The 21,464-nt window shown below is 45.2% G+C and overlaps 1 protein-coding gene across 1 annotated transcript; it reads right to left on the bottom strand.

Moving 5' to 3' along the window:
- Positions 1-2,956: 2,956 nt before the first annotated feature.
- On the bottom strand, positions 2,957-13,407 carry IDNK (IDNK gluconokinase; the record flags this gene model as incomplete). Its single annotated transcript, XM_084238152.1, has 5 exons — positions 2,957-3,496; positions 6,634-6,677; positions 8,931-9,017; positions 9,343-9,373; positions 13,358-13,407. The coding sequence occupies 5 exons, from the start codon at positions 13,405-13,407 to the stop codon at positions 3,136-3,138; spliced, it is 573 nt and encodes a 190-aa protein (XP_084094278.1). The 3' UTR covers positions 2,957-3,135.
- Positions 13,408-21,464: the final 8,057 nt, after the last annotated feature.

The following is a 21,464-nucleotide window of genomic DNA, read 5'->3' as shown; positions in this document are numbered from 1 at the left end:
GCTGAGGGGAGCAGCGGGCGGCAGGAGAGGCCTGCACGCCATGTGGGACCCTCCTCCGGTGGCCCGGGAGCAGCCGGGGATCGAACCGGCGCCGCAGAGGCCATGCGCAGTTTCGCAACCCAGCGCTCAACCGCTGCGCCACCGGGGAGGCCCTAATTTCTTTTGTCCTTGCATTTCCATCTGCTGAAAGCCTGATTGCTTCATAGCAGTCTCTTGAGAGGCAAAGGGTATGTGTGAGTACCACACTTAGAGCACAGCCTTTTCTGGGTTCTGATTCCAGAGCTGGTGGTTACCAAATCATTATAGGCTTCAGGAGCATCATCCCAAACTCTGCCTAGTTTGACCCAATAGCTGGGGTTGGGGTGGAAGGAGATCCTAGCCAGGGTTAAGAAAGAAAGAAGCCCTATCAGAGCTTAAGGACATAATGAGAAAAGCAGGGTGGTTATTTGTCCAGGGCTACACTACTCAGTTGTCCAGGGGTGACAACTATTAAGAACTAACATTTGTTAAGCAGGTTTTGGTCTAAGCATTTGCATGATTTTTCTCAGTTCTCCCAATCTCATGAAGCGGGCAGTGTCCCCACTTTATTGGAGTGGAGATAAGGAAAGGTAGGAGAGCAAAGTGGAGAGTTCTGCCTGAGGGAATGATGGTAGTGGGATCAGCAGGGTTGAGGAAATCTTTGCTTGGCATCTATTTTGCATCACTGAACAGTTCTTGCCGGACCCTTCCCAGGTCAGAGGCTGGGCCATGGCATAGTTAGGACTGGGTTAGGCAGCATTCCACTGCCCCTTGGCCAGGGACCTGCTGAAACCCTTGGCTGTTGACCCTGAAGGAGTTCTCAAGGCTGGGAGAGCAGTCCGTGCTTCTTTTGTCCCATTTTGAACCACCAGAGGGCAGCACTGACTCATTTCTTTGGTAAGGCCAACCTTGGGCAAGGTTAGAGCAGGGATTCTCAACCCCACCAGACTTAATGGCTCCTTAAAAAAATTCTAGGGTGTCCCTGGTGGCGCAGGTGGTTGAGCGCCACACTGTGACGCTGTCCACAGCCTCTGCAGCGCGGGTACGATCCTGGCCGGCTGAGACCGGTCGGCCGGCAAGAACCCCACATGGGAAGCAGACTTCTGTCTCGCCCACTGCTCCCCTCAGCAGTGTATTTCAGTCAGTCTGCCTGTTCTGTTCCCCGCTCTGTCTCTGGTGAATCCTCTCACCCTCCAGCACATCTGGTCTGTACCCAGTTCTTGTATAAAAATAAATCTTTAAAAAAAATTAAAATTGACCTCAAAAAAAAAATTCTAACGCCCCCTTTACCATCATGAAGTTAATTGCTAAAAAAATTAAGCAAATAATAATAAATGTGATGTCATTATTACAAATTATAAATAAGAGGCAAGTAGCTTGTAATAAGCTAATGGTTTTAATATGTAATACCCTTGGACTTTAAATATGAGGGTTGATATAAGCCGAAGTCAGGCAGGGGATGTCCCAAACAACCTAGTAGAGAAGGCCAGGGCTCCATTTTCATATGCAAGTTCTATCCACCCAGAAAGGCCCTTTCTTTTCATTGGTAGTCCCCACACAGATTGTATTTGTAGTTCCTGAGACAAAAATTGCATGTCCTTGCGAAAGAAACAGTAATTGGTTCCAAAACTGCTACTGTGGCCAGAGCTAACCAGTAAGCCAGCAGAATGGCTGCGTCCTTGGGCCCTGGTTAGGATGCAGGGGTAAAAAAGCTTCCTGGAGCCCTGTGAGGAGGCTCAAACCCAGTCCATTTAGGTGAGATTCTGCTTCTCTATCTGGTGCTCAGGAATGTATCAATCTCCAACTTCCTTCACCACTTTGCCCAACCTAGCTATCCCAGTGTGCCAGTGGGGCATTGCTGCCCATTGGAAGGTTTTGTTTCATGTCGTGGCCGTAGCAAATCTGGTGTTTCTCCCTGGCCTCCCTAGTGTTTGGTCACTGATGGCTTTTACAACAGAATGCTGGGCTGGCTCACATCAACCTGATCTTATAGAAGTCTCTAAAATGAGGCGGCAAAGCCTCTCTGGTGGCTCGTGGAGTTAAGACGCAACCTATGAAGCTATCCGCAGCCACTGAAGCACAAATTCAAACCCTGGCCATGGAGCAACTCACATGGCACAGCAGACCTCTCCTGACTCGCCCAGTGCTCCCCTCAGCAGTGTATTTCAGTCACTCTTCCTGTTCTGTTCCCCACTCTGTCTCTGGTGAATCCTCTCAACCCCCATACCTCTGGTCTGAACCCCAGTTCTCGTATGCATAAATAAATAAATTTAAAAAAAAATAAGTGCTGGGCCTCCCTGGTGGCGCAGGCAATTGGGCGCCACACTGTGAAGCTGTCCGCAGCCTCTATAGCGCAGGTTCGATCCCGGCCAGCCGGCGAGAATCCCACATGGCGAAGCAGACCTCTCCTGTCTTGCCTGCTGCTCCCTTCAGCAGTGTATTTCGTCATTCTGCCTGTTCTGTTCCCCACTCTGTCTCTGGTGAATCCTCTCACCCTCCCGCACATCTGACCTATACCCCGGTACTTGTATAAAAAACTAAGTCTGAAAAAAAAAATAGGTGCCATTCTCACAAGTGTGAGATGATACCTCATGTAAAATGAGGCGGTAGACTGGATTGGCCTGTTTGTACTTCATTCACTCAACTTCCACCTTCACAATTTTTTATATTCATGAATTACTAGCATGCACCTTATTTATGTTTAAGCAACCCGAAGAGAGAGATTAGGAGGTATGTACTGTGAAATGACTTGGTGAGTGATTGATACTGTACACATTTCTGCTCCTGAGACCAGTTTCCAGAGGAAATTGCAAGGACAGTCAGTTTTCACTTATTTATCCAAATACAGGCATAGTCAAAATGTTTTACACAAGGTCTTGATTTATAGCAGTGATTATAAAGTTCCTCTGATCATTTGATTGGCTACATGAATTAAAATTTTAAATTTAAAGTTCCTTCTTCCAGTGTGCCAAAGCATGATGGCAGAGTATCACAAATTCCCAAAATTACATCCAAACAGGATTCTCAGTTCACTGTTGTTTGCTCTTTTAGAAGTTAGAATATGGTCTTGACAGGATACTGGAACGACTTTTGGGATAGGATAGAGATTTATGCCTTTTACTGTCCTGTACTGATGTGAAGTGATTCCATAATTATAGCAATTATCTCTGAGAGATTTTTGTCCACACTGATTTGGATGAAATTTTCTGGAGCTGATGGGGGTTCCAGAGTATCAATTTGAGATTGCAGTAACTCAGGGGGCATAAAATGTCCTTTTCTCTTGAGTAAGCGTTTGGAAATGAGCTCAAATGTCCCATACAGATGGACCACAAAGAGCTTCACCTTAGCAGGCTTTCCTTCCTTCTCTGACTCGTCACACTTACAAGGTGCACAATCTTGCCCTCGGATTAAGATGTCTCTGTAGCTTTTCTTCAGAGCTGAACAGGCTAGAACTACGTGCTGTCCTGAGGCTGTATCTCTGTTAAAAAACAAAACAAAACAAAAACAACAGTAGAGGGGAGGTGCTAAAGAATGAAGGCATTTAAAATACAGTTGCCCCTTGAATAAGGGTTTGAACAGGTTTGAACTTACCAGTTTCATGTAAAACCAACAGCATCAGTAGGGTATGGGCAAATACGAAACAGTACTATGTGTTTTCCTTAAGATTTTTTTAGTAACATTTTCTTTAGTTTACTGTAAGAATATAGTATATATTACCCAAAGGACACAGAAACATCAATTCCAAAGAGCACCTGCACCCCTATGTTTATAGCAGCACTATTTACAATAGCTAAGTTTTGGAAACCATCCAAATGCCCAAAAATAGATGACTGGATCACAGAAGATGTGGTACATATACACCATGGAATATTACTCAGCATTCAAAAAAGATAAACACATGCAATTTGCAGCAACATGGATGGAGTTGGAAGGGATCATGCTCAGCGAAATAAGCCAGAAAGAAAAAGAAAAATACCGGATGGTCTCACTCATAGCAGGAATCTAGAAAACCTAAACAAGGGACCAGGAAAAAGAATAAAAAAGTGAAAATCAAAATCAACAAAAAACTATGAACCAGAGACACTCTATGGGGGGTAGCTGGTGGGGAGGGGAGGGGATGGGGTCAAAATAAGGGGGTTGCAATTGTATGGGGAATATAAAAATAAAATTTATTTTAAAAAAAGAATATAGTATATAATGTATATAATATATATAGAATCCAAAATAAATGATAATCAATGGTTACAGGTCAGGCTTCCAGTCAACACCAGGCTATGAGTAGACTATTTAGTTTTAGGGGAGTCAAAAGTCATAGGTAGATTTTTCTCACTGCACATGAGCTGGTACTCCTAACTCTGTAGTTGATGTCAATTCTGGGCTGAGGACTCCAGTCAGTCCTGCTTCTCTGCCAATGGAAAGCATTATCAAATGGTGGTCAAACATCAGGCAGTCCTGGCTTTGAGGTAAAGATCTTCCATTAGTGAACAGAGCCATCTGGGGCAGGGTATTATTTACCTCCCAGAGCATCAATTCCTTATGTTTTTTATGTGGCTAGTTACTAAAGTACCTGCTCACAGAACTGTGGTAAGGAAAAGGTTTATCAAGGTGCGTGGTACACTGTGCTGTTTCTGCTCCCATGGGTATAGGATGTGGCTCAGCCTCAGCACGCAGACATGGGTGGCTGCCAGTAGGCTGTACCACACGTGCAGCTCAGCTTAGGTCCTCCATGGATGTTCAGTGATTTCCATTTCATGGCTGGCTTCTCCCCATTCCTACTCAATGCAGGAAGAGTCTAGAGAAGTTACCAGTGCAGAGCTGGAAAAAGGAAAAATGGGCTCATGGGTGTGGCCAAGGAGAGCAGGATATGAGACATTTCCAGGGATGTACTAAGAGTAAGAACTTGAGCCAGAAACAGAGGTGAGTAATGAGGCACCAAAAGGGGAAAATGAGTATGGTCCAAGACTGCACCGAGAGGGAGTTAACACTTGCATCCAGCCGTTGTGCCTATACTGGGCAGAAGCAACCGAGAAGAGACTTGAATAAAGAAGTGAAGGGTGAGTGCCGGCTTGGGAACTTAGGACAAAGTTTACATCACAACCGAGAATTCTGAATGGGTCTTTGATCTTATGGCCAATTCATAGAAGAGATTCAGTGTATCATCAGCAACAAACAGGTCCCTGAATCTTCCAGCTCTTTCCAAACCCATGGTGGGAGCTTGCTTGTTCTGGTTCTGGAAGTCTGATCTCTACTGAGGATCTTCACTCCTGCTTCCATTACGGGTCAGTATATTTAATTTCTGATGAGTCTGTTTATGTTAGAGATCCTGAAACCCTAAATACTAACCTATAAATCAAAAGCCTCAACTGTACAAACAAGGCTGCCAGCCATTTCAGTGTGGTGTGAAAGAAGCAAAATGAACTTTAATTAAAAACATAATTTCATATGACTTAGATGGTTTTAGATTATAACACAGGATTTATCTTAGAACTTTATTTATTTTTTTTTTTTTTAAGATTTATTTATTTATACGTACAAGCACTGGATACAGTCAGAAGCACAGGAGGGTGAGAGAATTCACCAGAGCCAGACCGGGGAGCAGAGCAGGCAGAAGGACCGAAGTACACTGCTGAGGGGAGCAGCGGGCGGCAGGAGAGGTCTGCGCGCCATGTGGGACCCTCCTCTGGTGGCCGGGGAGCAGCCGGGGATCGAACCGGCTCTGCAGAGGCTGCGGGCAACTTCGCAACCCAGCGCTCAACCGCTGCGCCACCAGGGAGGCCCCTATCTTAGAACTTTATAAAATAGAATTTTATCTTGGCAAGATTTATAAACCATTCCCTGCCTTTTTCTTTTTTTTTTTAAGAAAAAAATTTTTAAAAGATTTATTTTTTTTATACAAGCGCTGGGTACAATCAGAAGCTTTGGAGGGCGAGAGGATTCACCAGAGCCAGAGCAGGGAACAGAACAGACAGACTGACAAAGTACACTGCTGAGGGGAGCAGCGGACGTGGCAGGAGAGGTCTGTCGCACCACATGGGACCCTTGCCGGTGGCCAGGGATTGAACTGGCACTGCAGAGGCTGCAATCAGCTTCACAGCCCAGCGTTCAACCGCTGCACCACCAGGGAAGGCCCCTCCCTGCCTTTTCTTTATCCTTCTCCATGTCCCAATCAGGATTCCCAGGGGTCAGGTCCACAGATAGGTAGAGGGGGTCCCCATTTGCTCAGAGCTGAGCAATTTGGGACTCCAATCCTGTTGACTTACAAATAATACCAGATCATCCTGGTTGTCATGGCTTGAAGTAGGGGGAAGAAAAAGTGACTAAACTATGGCACTAATAAGGTGGCATCGTTATTGTTTGTGTACTTAACTAAGGTTTGGATACTGTTCTAAGTGCTAGTGTTCATGCTTCATCTCACTAATTCCTCATAACTCTGAGTAGGAACTATATTTATCATCATTTTCTGGCTAATTAAAATTATTGGTAACTCAATAGAAGGGTATTCTATTTCTGGGATGCTTTATCTGTCAGCTGTGATTTCCAAAGTACATTTTTCTAAAGTACTTTTTGATGGATTTTTATACCAGTGGTTTATGCCAAGGCCTGCTGTACTCTTACCTTAGTAAAATGTCATGCAACTTGCAGAGCCATGGAATCCTGTCCTGAAATTAAAGTAGACACAATGAATTTTTTTTTATAGAGGCATGTTTATTTATTTGTTTGTTTGTTTTTGTTTATACATGCACTGGGTACAGTTAGAAGTGCGGGAGGGTGAGAGAATTCACCAGAGCCAGAGCAGGGAGCAGAGCAGGCAGAAGGACCGAAGTCCACTGCTGAGGGGAGCAGCGGGCGGCAGGAGAGGTCTGCGCGCCATGTGGGACCCTCCTCCGGTGGCCAGGGAGCAGCTGGGGATCGAACCGGCACCACAGAGGCCGCGGGCAGCTTCGCAACCCAGCGCTTAACCGCTGCGCCACCGGGGAGGCCCCGACACAAATGAATTTTCCAGGTATTTTTTGTACAGAAACATAGTCAATCACATCTATCATTGTTAAGGTCCACAGAGATCTTGGTGTTTTTGAGAAACAGGCCAAGCACAAGGTAAGGCACCAAGTCACTGGGCACATTTTTCTGGTATTATCTCATTTAACTCAAGAACCCAAATAGGTCCTACTACCATCTCTACTTCACATGCAGAAGATGAGGCATGGCGGAACCAGGTTATCTACACTGTCTATTATCTCTAGCATAATGCTATTGCATTTAAATTATTACTCTATTTTATGATTCCCTAATCTTTTAAAGTCAAGTGTTGCAAACGTATTCTTGATGGTCAAGGCTTAATCACTGCAAACTCACGATGCATTCCTGAGTGCTCTAGAACTAGACCTAATGCCCTCAAGGCGGGGCAAAGGGAAACTAGTGAGACTGAGAGCACAAGTGGAGATGAGCCAAGTTTTTTTTTTTTTTTTACTGAAAATGAAAACAACAGTGCCAGTCCCATTCCATTTCTGCACTTTGGACATGCTTAGCAAATGGGCCTGGCTGTACCCTTCCCATCTCTCAGATGCTCGTAGGCCCTGCCCTGCCTCTCCTGGGTGAGAGCTAGTTTTTATTTTATTTTATTTTATTTTATTTTGCTTAGAAGAACTGAGAGGTAGGCCACAGGTGTGTGTGTGTACGGGCAGGGAGGAGGGAGTTTGAGAGGATTCACCACAGACTGTGGGGAATAGAACAGGCAAATCTACTGAAATACACTACCAAGGAGAGCAGCGGGCGATAGAGGCAAGGTCTGCCAAGCCATATGTGGGTTGGCCCCTGGCCAGGGATCAAACTCAGGCCTTAGCTGGGATAGCGCTGAGACTTAATATGTAGGCCACCAGGGAGGCCCCTGGCTGACAGGTACTTGATAAATCCACAGTTTGTAACTGGTTAGAGACAGCCTATAAGGAATGACCTCAGGAAGGTGATACAAGAATGAAGTACTAGTCATCCATTCTTTCTTACATTCATTCAATCAAAAATATGCCATAAATACTTTCTGACATTTATTGGGTGTCAGATCCTGGGGATATACAGTAGTTAAAAGAAACAGCCAGTCCTTTGTCCATTTGGAGGTGAAATCTAATTGCAAAGATAAATATTAGCCACATTCTCACTCTGTCCAATGCCAAGCTGCAATTGGGACAAAGGCAGTAGGTCTATAGTGCTCTGAGAGTTTAAAAAGGAGGTTTTCCTGAGGTCAGCAAAGGCTTCTTGAGAAAGTGGCATGTGGGCTGAGAAATAAAGGATAAGCAGGGTTGACTCTATAAAAAAGGAAAGGAAGCACATTCAGGCAGTGAGAACAGCAATGCCAAGGCTTTAAGCAAGGCAGTGGGGGGACTGCCAGCGGCAGTTGGCTCCATTGGCTCCAAGGAAGTAGTGCTGGCACCTAAAGAGGCTACAGGGGGGCATGGTCAGTCTGACCTGACAACCATGTTTGTGAGTTTAGGTATTTGGTCTTAACCTTCATACCAGTGAGAAGCTTCCAAAGGACTACATTTGAATTTGCAAGGAGCACTCTGGCTTTGGGATGGATGCCAGAGTCTAGTGATGGTGACAGTCTTGCATGACTTGGGGAGAGGTGAACTTCCCCATTTATGAGTCACAGAGGAGCCTCTGTGAGGGGATTATATTCTGCAGATTAAACTTCCCAAACCTAGTTATTAGGCAGACCCTGGCAGAGGGGGCATTGCTCCTGATGCTGAGTTCAGAAAGAGAAGTTCAAGGTCAGTGCTAACATACATGGAGGACGAACTGTGTGACTTTCAGAGTACCTGCCCATGAGTTACCTACTGCACAGGAACTCTCCTACCCCAAGTGCTCGCTTTCACCTGCCCCACCCCGGTGGAATGTAGAGAGGCAGACAGTGAAATTACCTGGTCATTCAGTGGTATTCCTTTACTCATCTTCATTCGATTTTCCTCTGGATGGTAGTCATCTGCATCATAGAATTTCCATCCTAGCTTTAAGAACAAAGTGAGAATGCGTATGTGGCAGGCAGTGCCATGGAGTTACTAAAAATAATGGGTAAGTGTAAAAACCACCCAATTACCCACTTCCCCACAAGCAGCCTGACGACAAGCCCCCAATGTGCAGGAAAGAGGTTTGTAACGGTACTTTACTGCACCCTTGCTGGCTGCAGGGCTCTTTATTCATTCATTGCCCCAATGGGTTTCACAAGCCATGTGGAGTTGTCTGGAGTGAGTTTTATAAACCACTTCAAGCCAGAAAAAGGGAGCGAGGGAGAACCAAACAACACAATGGGACACAAAATTGGGAACAGGTTACCTTGGATGCCAGCAGGGTGCCCACACTGGACCTGTGGAGAGGACAGGTGTTAAAAGGACTATTTCCCAATCATCTCATCCTAGGACACGCTGGGAAACAAATGCTGCCCGTCCTGTATTATAACATATTATAACACTAGTAACTTTATGATATTGAAGCAGTGATAGGGTGGTGACCTAGAATCTAGGCTTTAATTTTCTCTAGGAATTTAAGAAACAATTATCCGGTAACTTTTTTTTTTTTTCCCAAAAAAAATCAATATATAAAAACCTCAAGTTTTTTGGTCCCTGTTCTGTAGATGATTATTTTTTACGAATACTGAGTTTACAGAGTGAGAAAATTGTGAGGCTATTGGAAGGAGGATTCTGATGGGTGACTTAACTTTCCCACACCCATAGAAAGTTCAAGTAGCTCATAAAAACATTATAACATTGGAATTTAATGAGACAAAAGAAACACACCCTTAACGCGGAGAATTACCAGCTACCATTATGACTAGCAATGAAATGCTCTCTGTGCAATGCATCTGATAATGACCTGTGCGGACCCTAACAGGCAGCACTTTCAAAACAGGGGAAAAGGACTGAGTCTCAAAACCGGAGATCTGGTTCCAGTTTGCATTCTGCCACCAAATAAGTAACTGTGCTCCTGTGCAAGATAACTTTTCTTCTAGATCTCAGTTTTCTCACCTGCAAACCAAGGGATCTGAGTCACACTCATTCCCCTTCTTGTTTCACTCAACCAATATGAACTGACAGGAAGCCATTATTGCTTGCCTTAAAGGGAAGGTAACCCAAAATATGTATACAATGAAATCAGATGTCCTTAAGTTCTAATTGGAAGTGTCTCTCTTTTGTGAGTGGTCAGCAGGATGAAAGAAACCTGGAAAAAGAAGCTAAGGGTGGATTCATTAGATTGTTAAAATACAAAGTAAGCTAATCACCCCTAATCTAATAGCTTCCTTCTTCCTTCTTGCTCCTCCCTCTCCCCTCTACTTCCCTCCCTTCTTTCCTCCTCCTATGTACCAGGCATTGCTCTAGACACATATCAAAAACAAGAAGAGGGCCTCCCCCGTGGCGTAGCAGTTGAGCGCTGGGTTGCGAAGCTGCCCGCAGCCTCTGCAGCACCGGTGAGGGTCTGCAGAGGCCTCCTGGTGAGGGTCCCACATGGCATATAGACCTTGCCTGCCGCCCGCTGCTCCCCTCAGCAGTGTACTTCAGTCCTTCTGCCTGTTCTGCTCCCCGCTCTGGCTCTGGTGAATTCTCTCACCCTCCCGCGCTTCTGACTGTACCCAGTGCTTGTATAAATAAATAAATCTTTAAAAAAAAAAATCCCTTATATTCAGGCAGGGGATGGGGAGACAATAAAAATAAGTAAATATATAAACTTATTACTTATTACTTTGTTTTAGCAGTGTTGTAAAAGAATCTAAGTTGAGACTTTTTTTTTTTTTTAAATGATTTATTTATATATACAAGCACTGGGCACAGTCAGAAGCGCGGGAGGGTGAGAGAATTCACCAGAGCCAGAGCAGGGAGCAGAGCAGGCAGAAGGACCGAAGTACACTGCTGAGGGGAGCAGCGGGCGGCAGGAGAGGTCTGCGTGCCATGTGGGACCCTCCTCCTGTGGCCCGGGAGCAGCCGGGGATCAAACAGGTGCTGCAGAGGCCACGGGCAGCTTAGAAACCCAGCGCTCAACCGCTGCGCTACCGGGGAGGCCCCTAATTTGAGACTATTCTTAACCAAATTTTAAGAGAAGGCAAATATTTTTCTGAAAGTCATAGAATATATAGCTCTATGAGCTCACAAAAGTTCCCAAAGAACTCAGTGCTGCTACCACTGGTGGTAATCTGTGATCAATATAATCAATTCTCAGTTATTTTATTACTGAGTCAACGAAAGTTTATATATTTTTAAATGTCAAAGGTCCACAGGGTCAGTCCTCACTCAACTTCTGTTTTTAGATACATATGTCACTGAAGTACTAAATATGTACATACATAGTACATACATATGTCACTAAGTACTAATATGCTAAGTCCCTCTCCCCAAACTCTGAAAGTGGATATTCAATCACCCACTTGACAAATCCACTAGGATGACAGATAGATACCTACAAATCACCACATTCCAGATTGAGCTTCTAATATTTTCTTCCAAACCTGCTATGACCATTGCTTCCCCATGTCAGTCTATAGCAACTCCCATCTTCCATCTACCCAAGCCCCAAATCTTGAAATCTTCTTTGATTCTCTTCTCCACACCCTACAAGCAGCCTATCAACACACCTTTTTGCCTCTACCTTCAAAATGCCTCCAGCTGTGATGACATCTCTTCACCTGCACTATTTCTCTGACCTCCTCTCCCAAACTCAGCCACACAAGCTTCCTGGCTAGTCCACAGAGGGACTGAGCCTCAGGGCCTTCGCATTTGACAATTCCTCTGCCTATAGTTCAGCTATCCACCTGGCTTGTTCCTTGCCTTCTAAGTCTTGTTCAAATACCACTTCCTCAGGGGAGCCTTCCTTGATCTTCCTCTGTTCCAGTTAGCCCCCTCAATTTTTTCCCTAGAGCACTTAACACCATGTGGCACATTATACTAGTATTTATTCACTTACTGTGTCTTACTGTTTATTAGAATGTAAACTTGTTGGAGACAGGGACTTTTATCTGTCCTGCTCACACTGTATACCAAAGACAAAGAGGAAGTATTGAGCTCAATAAACATTTGAATGCATGAATATCATAACCATAATCATAGTCATATGTCCCAGATGCCCTCATCTGATCAGGAATGACACATGCATTGCCCAATCTCATACAGTCAGGCAACAGGTAGAATAAGATCTAGGCTCCTGCTTCTCACTGCTCCCAAGCAGTTGTATAGGCTCCAACTTCTTCAAACATACAACAGCTAGTGATTTTCAGGTTCCACGTTTTATTTTAATTTCAATTCAAGATTCCCTGTCTTTGGGCTAAAATGCCACAAAATTTTTGAGTTAGATTTTGATGTAATCAGGGATCCAAATGTTGCCCCCCATTATATGCTGGGCGCAGGTTTTGTGGTGTCCAGTTTTCCTCTTCCTCACAAACCCTCAAGAATCAACCTGGGCCTCCCTGGTGGCGCAGCGGTTGAGCGCTGGGTTGCGAAGCTGCCCGCGGCCTCTGCGGCGCCGGTTCGATCCCCAGCTGCTCCCAGGCCACCACAGGAGGGTCCCACATGGTGCGCACACCCCTCCTGCCGCCCACTGCTCCCCTCAGCAGTGTACTTCGGTCCTTCTGGTCCTTCTGCCTGCTCTGCTCCCCGCTCTGGCTCTGGTGAATTCTCTCAGCCTCCCGCGCTTCTGACTGTACCCAGTGCTTGTATAAACAAAACAAACAAACAAATAAATAAATAAACAAACATGCCTCTATTAAAAAAAAAAATTTAAAAAAAAATCAACCTGATAGTCACACTTCTGATCCAGTTTAAGCTGATAAACACTGGTCAAAGAGTGGGGAGAACAATAAATCAGAGGGCCAAATATACTTTCTAAATTTAATGAGGAGTGTGCCAGGCGTTGCAGGAGGGAGCTGGCGCTGCGGCCAGCTTGACAAAGGTCAGTGGGGGCCGGGAACGAGGCTTGCCCCCGCGCTCTGGGCGTGCACACTTCCCCCTAGTTCAGGCAAGAGGCCCCAAAAGCGAGCACCAGCGACCGCCTGACCCACCCTAGGGAGTAAGCAGAACCTTTTCATCGATGTGCGCTCTAGCAGCGCTCCTTTCCAAAGGGCTTTTGCTGCAGGCCGGATCTCAGTTCGTTTACGGAAGGTGAGCCCGAGTCTCCGACGTGGTGCTGGGCCAGAAGCCCGGGGCAGCAGGTAGGAAGCAAAGAGGTGGAATCAGGTGTCCAGGTTTCATTTTCCTCTTCAGTAAGGGGAAGGCGGGGGCAATCCCCAGGCCCCCCCGCCCCCAAAGCACCACGGGCAGGGGCGGGTCTGACCACCCCCTGCGCGGTCCCCGCGCCCTCCCGGACCTACTTCCCGGAGCCGCTCACGCCCATCACCAGCACTGCGCTGGGCTCCGCCATCGGCCCCCGTCCGGCTCCTTCCCGCAGCCTTCCAGGGCCGCCCTCCTCACTTCCGGGTCCTGCAGCCCGAAGGCTCATCCCTTCTGGCCCCGCCCACCCGCCAGGCCCAGCCTCCGCCGCTACTGTCGGGTTGCCCCGAGCCCTCCACGCCCCGCCCCGCGCCCAGGCCCCGCCCCGCGCCCAGGCCCCGCCCCACGCCCAGGCCCCGTCCACGCCCAGGCCCAGCCTCCGCCCCTACTGTCGGGTTGCCCCGAGTCCTCCACGCCCCGCCCCCGCGCCCAGGCCCCGCCCACGCCTCCCTTCCACGCCCTCCGAAAGGCCCCGCCCCTCCGCCGTCCCGCCCCTCGCGGCACGCGCCGAGACCACGCCCCCTGCGCCGGCGGGGTACCTTTAAATCCACCCAGCGCAGGGCTCCTGCCCCGCTCCCCCCGCCGCCCTCCCCTCTTCCCAACTCCTCTGCCGGGACTCCCGCTCCCGCCGAGCCGCTGGTAGGTGGGGGTCCCTCCAACCGCCGCTCCACCCGCTGTCTTTTTCCCCCGGTACCCCTAAGTTGCTGCGGGAGGCGGGGTGGCCCGCGCAGGCTTGCGAGTCCAGTGCTCTGTTCCAGTGGAAGTACCGTTTATTTAAATGTTGTTGTAGAAAGAGTAAGCAGAAAATCAGTTCATACTTTCCTGCACCTTGAGGCAATAAGCATCTGGTCCAAAATGATCCTCCCTTCCGAATAGATTATAAATATTTTATGAAGTTGGGATCATGCTGTACACGGAGCTTCATAACCTGGCGCTTTGTCTCGGTGGTGAGAGGTGGGCAGCTTTTGGTGTCAAACATTGGTCTGGCCATACTGGCGTCTGTCATGGCTGTACGGCTGCTACTTAATCTGGCTCTTGTTCACAGGTAAATTACTTAACAGCAAGGAGCACCCTTTAGAGGGCCATTTGCTTGAAAACAATGTGTCGATGATGTGTAATTTAAAATATTTGATTAGGGTTTCCCTGGTGGTGCAAGGGGTTAAGCACCACACTATGAAGCAATCTGCAGCCACTGCAGCATGAGTTCCATCCCCTGGCGGCCAGGGAGCAACCCATATGGCACAGCAGACCTCTCCTGCCTCGCCTGCCTCTCCTTTCCCTCAGCAGTGTATTTCAGTCAGTCTGCCTGTTCTGCTCCCCGCTCTGTCTCTGGTGAATCCTCTCACCCTCAGCATCTCTGGCCTGTACCCCAGCTCTTGTATGCATAAATAAATAAATCTTTAAAAAAATTTGATTAAAAGCACTTCCAACCACATTCTGTCCAGCCTCCTTCTCTACTAAAATTCTTGTTACTCTGTGTCCTGGAAAACAATAAAACATCTAATGCCCTGACTTTGTGTTTCCTAGGTATCCAAAGTGATGAGACTTCAGTGTTCCTGGGTTGAGGTGGTACAGATGAAGAAACTGAGGCCTGAGAGATGAGGTGACTAGGCCAAGGTCTTATAGTTTGGTTTTGGCCAATGAACATTTCTTGAACATCCACCATCAGTGGAACTCTGAGGTGTCTATTACCCTTGTCAACACAGTAAGTGCCAAAATGAGAGGCAATCAGGTGTTTATTTTGGGATCAAAGAATTGCAATTCAGGAAGAACAACTTCAAGCAGAAACTCAAATAGTGTCTGAGGTGGGGTAAAAGTCAGGGACTTTATATGGAGGAAAAAAGGATGAGGTAATGGAGGATGGACTGCAGCTGGCCAGCGGGGAGGGTCCCACATGGCGCGACAGACCTCTCCTGCCACCTGCTGCTCCCCTCAGTAGTGTATTTCGTCAGTCTGTCTGTTCTGTTCCCTGTTCTGGCTCTTGAATTCTCTCACCCTCCCATGCTTCTGACTGTACCCAGTGCTTGTATAAATAAAAATAAATAAATCTTTAAAAAAAAAAGAAAAAAAATGTTTCTTCATCTTAAAAAAAAAAAAAAAGAGCCAGAGATTACGGGAGGTGAGAGGATTCGCTAGAGACAGAGTGGGGAGCAAAACAGGCAGACTGACTGAAATACACTGCTGAGGGAAACAGCAGGCACGATAGAAGAGGTCTGCTGCGCCATATGGGTTGCTACCTGGCCTCCCGGTTTAGAACTCATGCTACAGAGGCTGCAAATTGCTTCATAGTGCAGTGCTTAACTCCTTGCGCCACCAGGGAGGCCCTCATTAGTCCTTTTAAACAGGTTATACTCCTTGTTCGCTTCTTGGAATGTTGGTGGCTTGGCTTAGTCCAATGGTCTGGCCCAGTTTAAGGAGGACAGCAAGGTGACCCTTTTTTTTTTTTTGCAGTAGTTTGCTGCTTCAGTCCTGTTAAAAAAAAAGGCTCCAGTTATGTTTGCTTTTTATATCCTCCAGGTACTCTAGGCAGGTAGGGGGATAGTTTAAGCAAACGCTGTAACTTGTGCACTGCTTGTCTAACTCCAGGAAAACAGTAAAGCTGTATTTATTTGAATGTTGAGTCACATTGATTAGCAGAAAGTCTGATTCTTCTCCCCAGATTGCCCTCCCAAGATCTCATATTTGCTGTATTAGTCAGTGTGGTGGCAGGAAGCAGCACTGTCAAGGATTTGGATAAAGGAACTATATGCAGAGATGCCTCAGAGTCAAGTTAAAGCAACAAGGGCAATATGTTAGTCCCAGTAACTGAGGGATGCGATGCCTTTATGGGGCTACTAGAGACAGAGAGTGCTGTGTAGGTAGGGATGTATGACAAAAAATGTAGCCTTAGGGAGAGAAGCAGACACCACTTATTCACTCAAAAGAAAGGGAATCAGGAGAATGAGTCCCTTCCCTTCTCTTGTCCTTTGATCTTCTGCTAGTGGTCAAACTTCAGTGGAGTGACCAAATCCACAGACGAAATCCCAAGTCTTAGTTAAGCGTGTGAATCATTATTTTGGGGTGTTTTTGTGACTCTTTCTAGAAGAGATTTGCAATTTGATTGACAGACTGAGTAAAGTCAGTGCCTTTCATCAATTTGGCTGGACATCCTCCAATTCATTGAAAGTCTGAATAAAACAAAAAAGTGGAGGAAAGGTGAATTTGCTCTGAATACTTAAACTGGGGCATCTTCTCCAGCCCATGGACATTGCTATTCCTATTCTCAGACCCTTCAGACTTGGATGGAAACTATGTGACTGTGTCTCCAGCTTGCAGACTAAGTACGCAGGTAGCAGGTCTCAGCCTCCTTAATCATGTGAGCCCATTCTTTGTAATCAATTTCCTTTTATATAGGTTTATATAACCTAGTATCTGGTTTTCTTGGAGAACCTTGGCTAATACCAATATCCAGGTATTTATTTTTTGACTTTAAACTGTTCATACACATTTTATATACTTTTATATGTATCACATATCACACACACATGCAACTGGGATCTTCCTTACCTAGTTTACAAAGAGTAAATAAGCAGCAGTTGGAGACTCAGGAAAGCGAGCTGGCAAAGCGGGAATGTGAAATGTCTCATATACTAAGAATCTAAATTGATCTTGACTTTCTTTTTTGCCAGCTTGATTACTTCTTAACTCGCTGCTAGTGTTTCTGCTGACTTTGCACCTGATGGTAACTATCTCTCACACCAGTGACATTGCACAATACTCCATCAGTATTAGTTTGTGAAAACTTGCAACATTAAATAAGAATTGATTTTAGTTGAAAAATTAAGTCTTTTCAAACAAACAAAACAAAATTACACTCTTGACTATCTTTTAATATCTCTTCTATCTCCTCTGTTAGTGGCAGGTGACTCAGACAATACTAAATGATGACATGCATTTCCTCTGTCCCTTGCTCTCTCCATTCCTCTCTCCCCCCCTCCCTCCCTTACCTTTTCTTTCTCTCTCTCTCTCTCTCTCTTTTTTTTTTAAAGATTTATTTATTTATTTATACAAGCACTGGGTATAGTCAGAAGTGTGGGAGGGTGAGAGAATTCACCAGGCCAGAGCAGGGAACAGAACAGGTAGACTGACGAAATATACTGTGGAGGGGAGCAGCGGGCGTGGCAGGAGAGGTCTGTCGTGCCATGTGGGACCTTTGCTGGTGGCCGGGGATCGAACCGGGGCTGCAGAGGCTGTGGGCAGCTTCACAGCCCAGTGCTCAACCGCTGTGCCACCGGGGAGGTGCTCTTTCTCTTTGTTATTTAAACATACTTCAGGTACATTTTCTCTTACCTTTTTGGCAATACAATAACAATGATAATTTTTACAATAAATCCTCCAGATAACTGAATTTGTCCTTCAAATTCTCTTTGAATGGAAGACATAATTATACTGTATAACTCTTGTAAAAATAGATTCTTTATCTTCTTGAAGATTAGTTAGTTGACTGTTTTGAGTTACTGAAAGCATGCCATCCTTTGGAACTTTTGCTCTAATGGTGAATGTATTTCTTTCAATGTTAATTCTTTTAAATGAAAAAAGCATTGCTGTGTTGTTCATTATTTGGTTCCTCTCTCTTATTCCTTTCTTCTTCTTTTCTGTGATAAATTCTTAGTTACTTCAAGGGCAAGAGGATATGGGTTTCAAACTTCCTTAGTTAAAGGACCCTTAATCCAATTTCTTTGCTCACTGCGAATCACAATTAGTGTCACACAGTGTTTGAGTTTACTAAGCATTCAGTAGTTTCAGAAGGTTCTGCAACTACAATTTCTTTGTGAAGATTCAGAAAGCATGAGGATATTTTAGTGTCCTGGGTCATCATTACAAATACCAATCATTAATAGAGTATTTAGTTACCTAACCCTGCCCCTGGCTATTGTCCTCCCCCCTGAAATTGCACCCCCCGGGGTAGAGAGAGAGGCTTATAGTGGGGTCAAATGCAGGGTACAGAGCACTTAATTTTCATAGCCTTGTGAGACTGGGATTTACCAGATGAGAAAGCAGGCACAGGAAGGCTAAAGGACTAGTTAATAAATGATGAAGCAGGGACTTGAAAAACTGCTTGATTCCAAAATCCAAGATCTTTTCAGTTTTAACCATAACATCACATGACCCAATATAATTTATACTAAGAGCTTGTTTTCAATAATGTCCTATTGATGATGGAAAATTCTTTTAAAAATCCTGTTTTTACAGCATATACCTTTTGTTTTTCAAAGATAGGATTAAGAACATTTCAAGAGAGAAATATATATATTTAAGTACAAGATTATATTATAAAAATTGTACATTTAATACAGAGAGCCATATTCTTTAACACAGCCATAGTTAGAAAAGGTAATGAGAACAAAAGCTTAATGAACTGAGTCAGCAGTTAACAAACAACTCTTAACACAGCAGTGCTTTGTTAAAAGTGTCTTCTCAATGCTTCTCTTGTATCCATGAATATAGGAGCCATGTCTGTATGCTTAGCATCTGGTACTGTGCCTGGTATATAGCAGGTGCTCAGAATACACCTGTTGATTGAATGACTAGGAGGAAGAAGGAAGCATGAAGAAAGAAAGAGGGATGGAGGGAGAGAAGCTGGGTGTCACTTGCTTCTGGTACCTCCTTGGCAGGGATTGGCATTGACTTTAAGGAAAGCCCGACCTCTAGTGGATAGTTCATAGGATGACCTGGACTGAGAAAGTAGCAAGTAGAAAGCAGTTTTGTCATGTATCATCTTTGCCCTCCTCAAATCCATTCCTTCAGCTTGTTTCTCTGTGCCCCTGAGCATATCCCTTAGCTTTCCTATTCCTCCTGTTATCAGCAGAGTATAGGGTATGCTTCCTGGCTTTGCAAGACCATAAATTTGATTTCTATTGTTTATTCAGGGTTGATTTGGCTTGGAGAAGTGACCAGAAGGAAACCCACAATAAGTAGCAAATATGGAGACATTTGTTGTATATAAATTTCTGTTACAAAGCGTTATTTTTTGGCTATTTTGAACTTGAGCAGCTGCAGGAGGATGTTGAAGAGTATGGCCAAGGACAAAGAGACCCTAGCCAGCCAAAAAAACCTTAAGGCTAAAAACAAAGCAAAACCAGTTACCACTAATCTTACGGAAACAAACACTGTAAATGATTAAAAAGCTAACAGAGTGAATTATAGACATACAAAAGTATATCTTGCACTGGAACACCTCTGGAAAACCTTCCATAGGCCTCAGCCAGTGGTAGTGGCTGGCATGAGGAAGCGTCTTGCATTGGTGCTTGTTACTTCCCCATTTCACTCCATCCCTCACTCCTGTTCCAAGGATCATGACCCCAAATCAACTGCATGGATTCAAGCCCAGTTCTCAGAATTTGCTTCAAAGGAGCCTGAATATTTGGCCCAAACAGCATAGGGCCCACAAAGCTTTCTTTTCTATGAAGTAATGGTCTTACTCTCACCTCTCTGTCAGCTTTTAATCTCTCCCTAGAGATATTTGCTTGAAGACATGACTCTGAAGACTGTGGTTAGCATCTCATCCAGAACAGATGTCGTTTCATGGAGGGCCCGTAGTCCTTCCATTGTTCACATGCAGCTTGACCTCCGGATCAAACCAGACCACTGAGAACAATAGGCTAGGGAGACCCTTGTAGACTGTCTTTAGTCAACTACCCCTGGGCCTCCTGCCACTGTGTGAAAGACATGAGAGAGCAGCTGTTGAAATGTCTGAGATGAAGGAATAGAGATATCATCCTCAGTCTCCCAAGAGTCTGCTGTGTGGACCCATGAGGAAAACCTGTCTCAGACCACAAGAAATGACAGGAAAGGCTGTGCTCTTCTGAGGTGATGGCTTGGGTTTACCTGGTAATAGATAATCACTTTCCCCCTTTTGTCCAACTTCTAAGCAGTTTGCATCACAGCTACTAAAGAGGGCCTTTGAATTGTGCTCTGTATGGTCATTCTATGACTAGCTTCTCCTGTTTTCTTCCTTCTCCTTCTCTTTACCCACCTTCTCAACTATTTCATTTCCCCCTCTTACATACATCTGTGGAGGCTTCCACAACTCTTCGTTTAGGATCTAGGTGGAGCACAAATAAATTAGGGTCAGGGAGGGAATCCGCTGAGAGTGAGCAAGTGCAAAAAAACAAAGACTGAATAGACATTTCTCCGAAGATAATATACAAATGGCCAGCAAGCACATGAAAGATACTCAGCATCACTGATAATAAGGGAAAAGCAAATCAAAACCACAGTGAGGTAGCACCTCACACCCATTAGGATTTTTAAAAAATAAAACAGAAAATAACAAGTGTTGGCAAGGATGTGGAGAAACTGGAACTCTTGCACACTGTTGGGATTGTAAAATGGTACAACTGCTTGAGAAAAAACATCTTGGTGGTTCCTTAAGAAGTTGAAGCTGGAACAACCGTATGATCCAGCTGTTCCACTTCTGAGTATATATCCAAAATAATTGAGGACATTTTGCTAAGTCCAATAAACCAGTCACAAAAAACCAGTGTATAATTCTACTCCTATGAGCTATCTAGAGTAGTTAAAGACAAAGAAATAGAAAATAGAATGATGATTACAAGAGGAGTGGGTGGGTGGGAGGAGTTGAAACTGTATAGCTTCAGTTTTGCATGATGAAAAGTCCTAGAGGTTTGTTGTACAACAGTATGAAAGTACTACTATTTCACTATACACTTAGAAAGGCTAAGATGGTAAATTTTATATTTATGTGTATTTTACCACCTCTCTTAAAAATAGAGACAAGTTATCTTTCCACTGTTTTGCTCAATGCCCTTCCTGACCTCAAGTTGAAAGAAGCTGTTGCGTCGGACAACACCACACTGACAAATGGGAGTCGTGGAGCAGGCTACATAAAGCAGAATGCTGCTGAAGAGCAAGATCCCGGCCCTTTTATTGACACACGGTATTCGTTGTAAGGGAGAGGAGCAAAAGATGGTCCACTGATCAGCTTCTGGGGTCTCTTGTCATACATTGGTCCTTGGCTCCTCCCCCCCACCGCTGCGTTCTCATCATACCTCGTGATGCATAACCTTCCCAGTTTGATCCAGCTTTGTGCTCTTGTTTGATTTGAAGGGCTGAAGGGTTGGGCTTCTGTACCTAACTGGCCGGGCCATTTTGACCTTGTTTAGGTGACAAAATGGCGGCCGAATAGGCTGCATGGGAGTAGCAGAC

This window comes from Talpa europaea (genome assembly GCF_964194135.1).
Source record: "Talpa europaea genome assembly, chromosome: 7".
In the NCBI taxonomy this organism is placed as follows: Eukaryota; Metazoa; Chordata; class Mammalia; order Eulipotyphla; family Talpidae; genus Talpa; species Talpa europaea.
The sequence above is the reverse complement of the archived record's forward strand: the minus strand, read 5'-3'. Positions and strand labels throughout refer to the sequence as shown.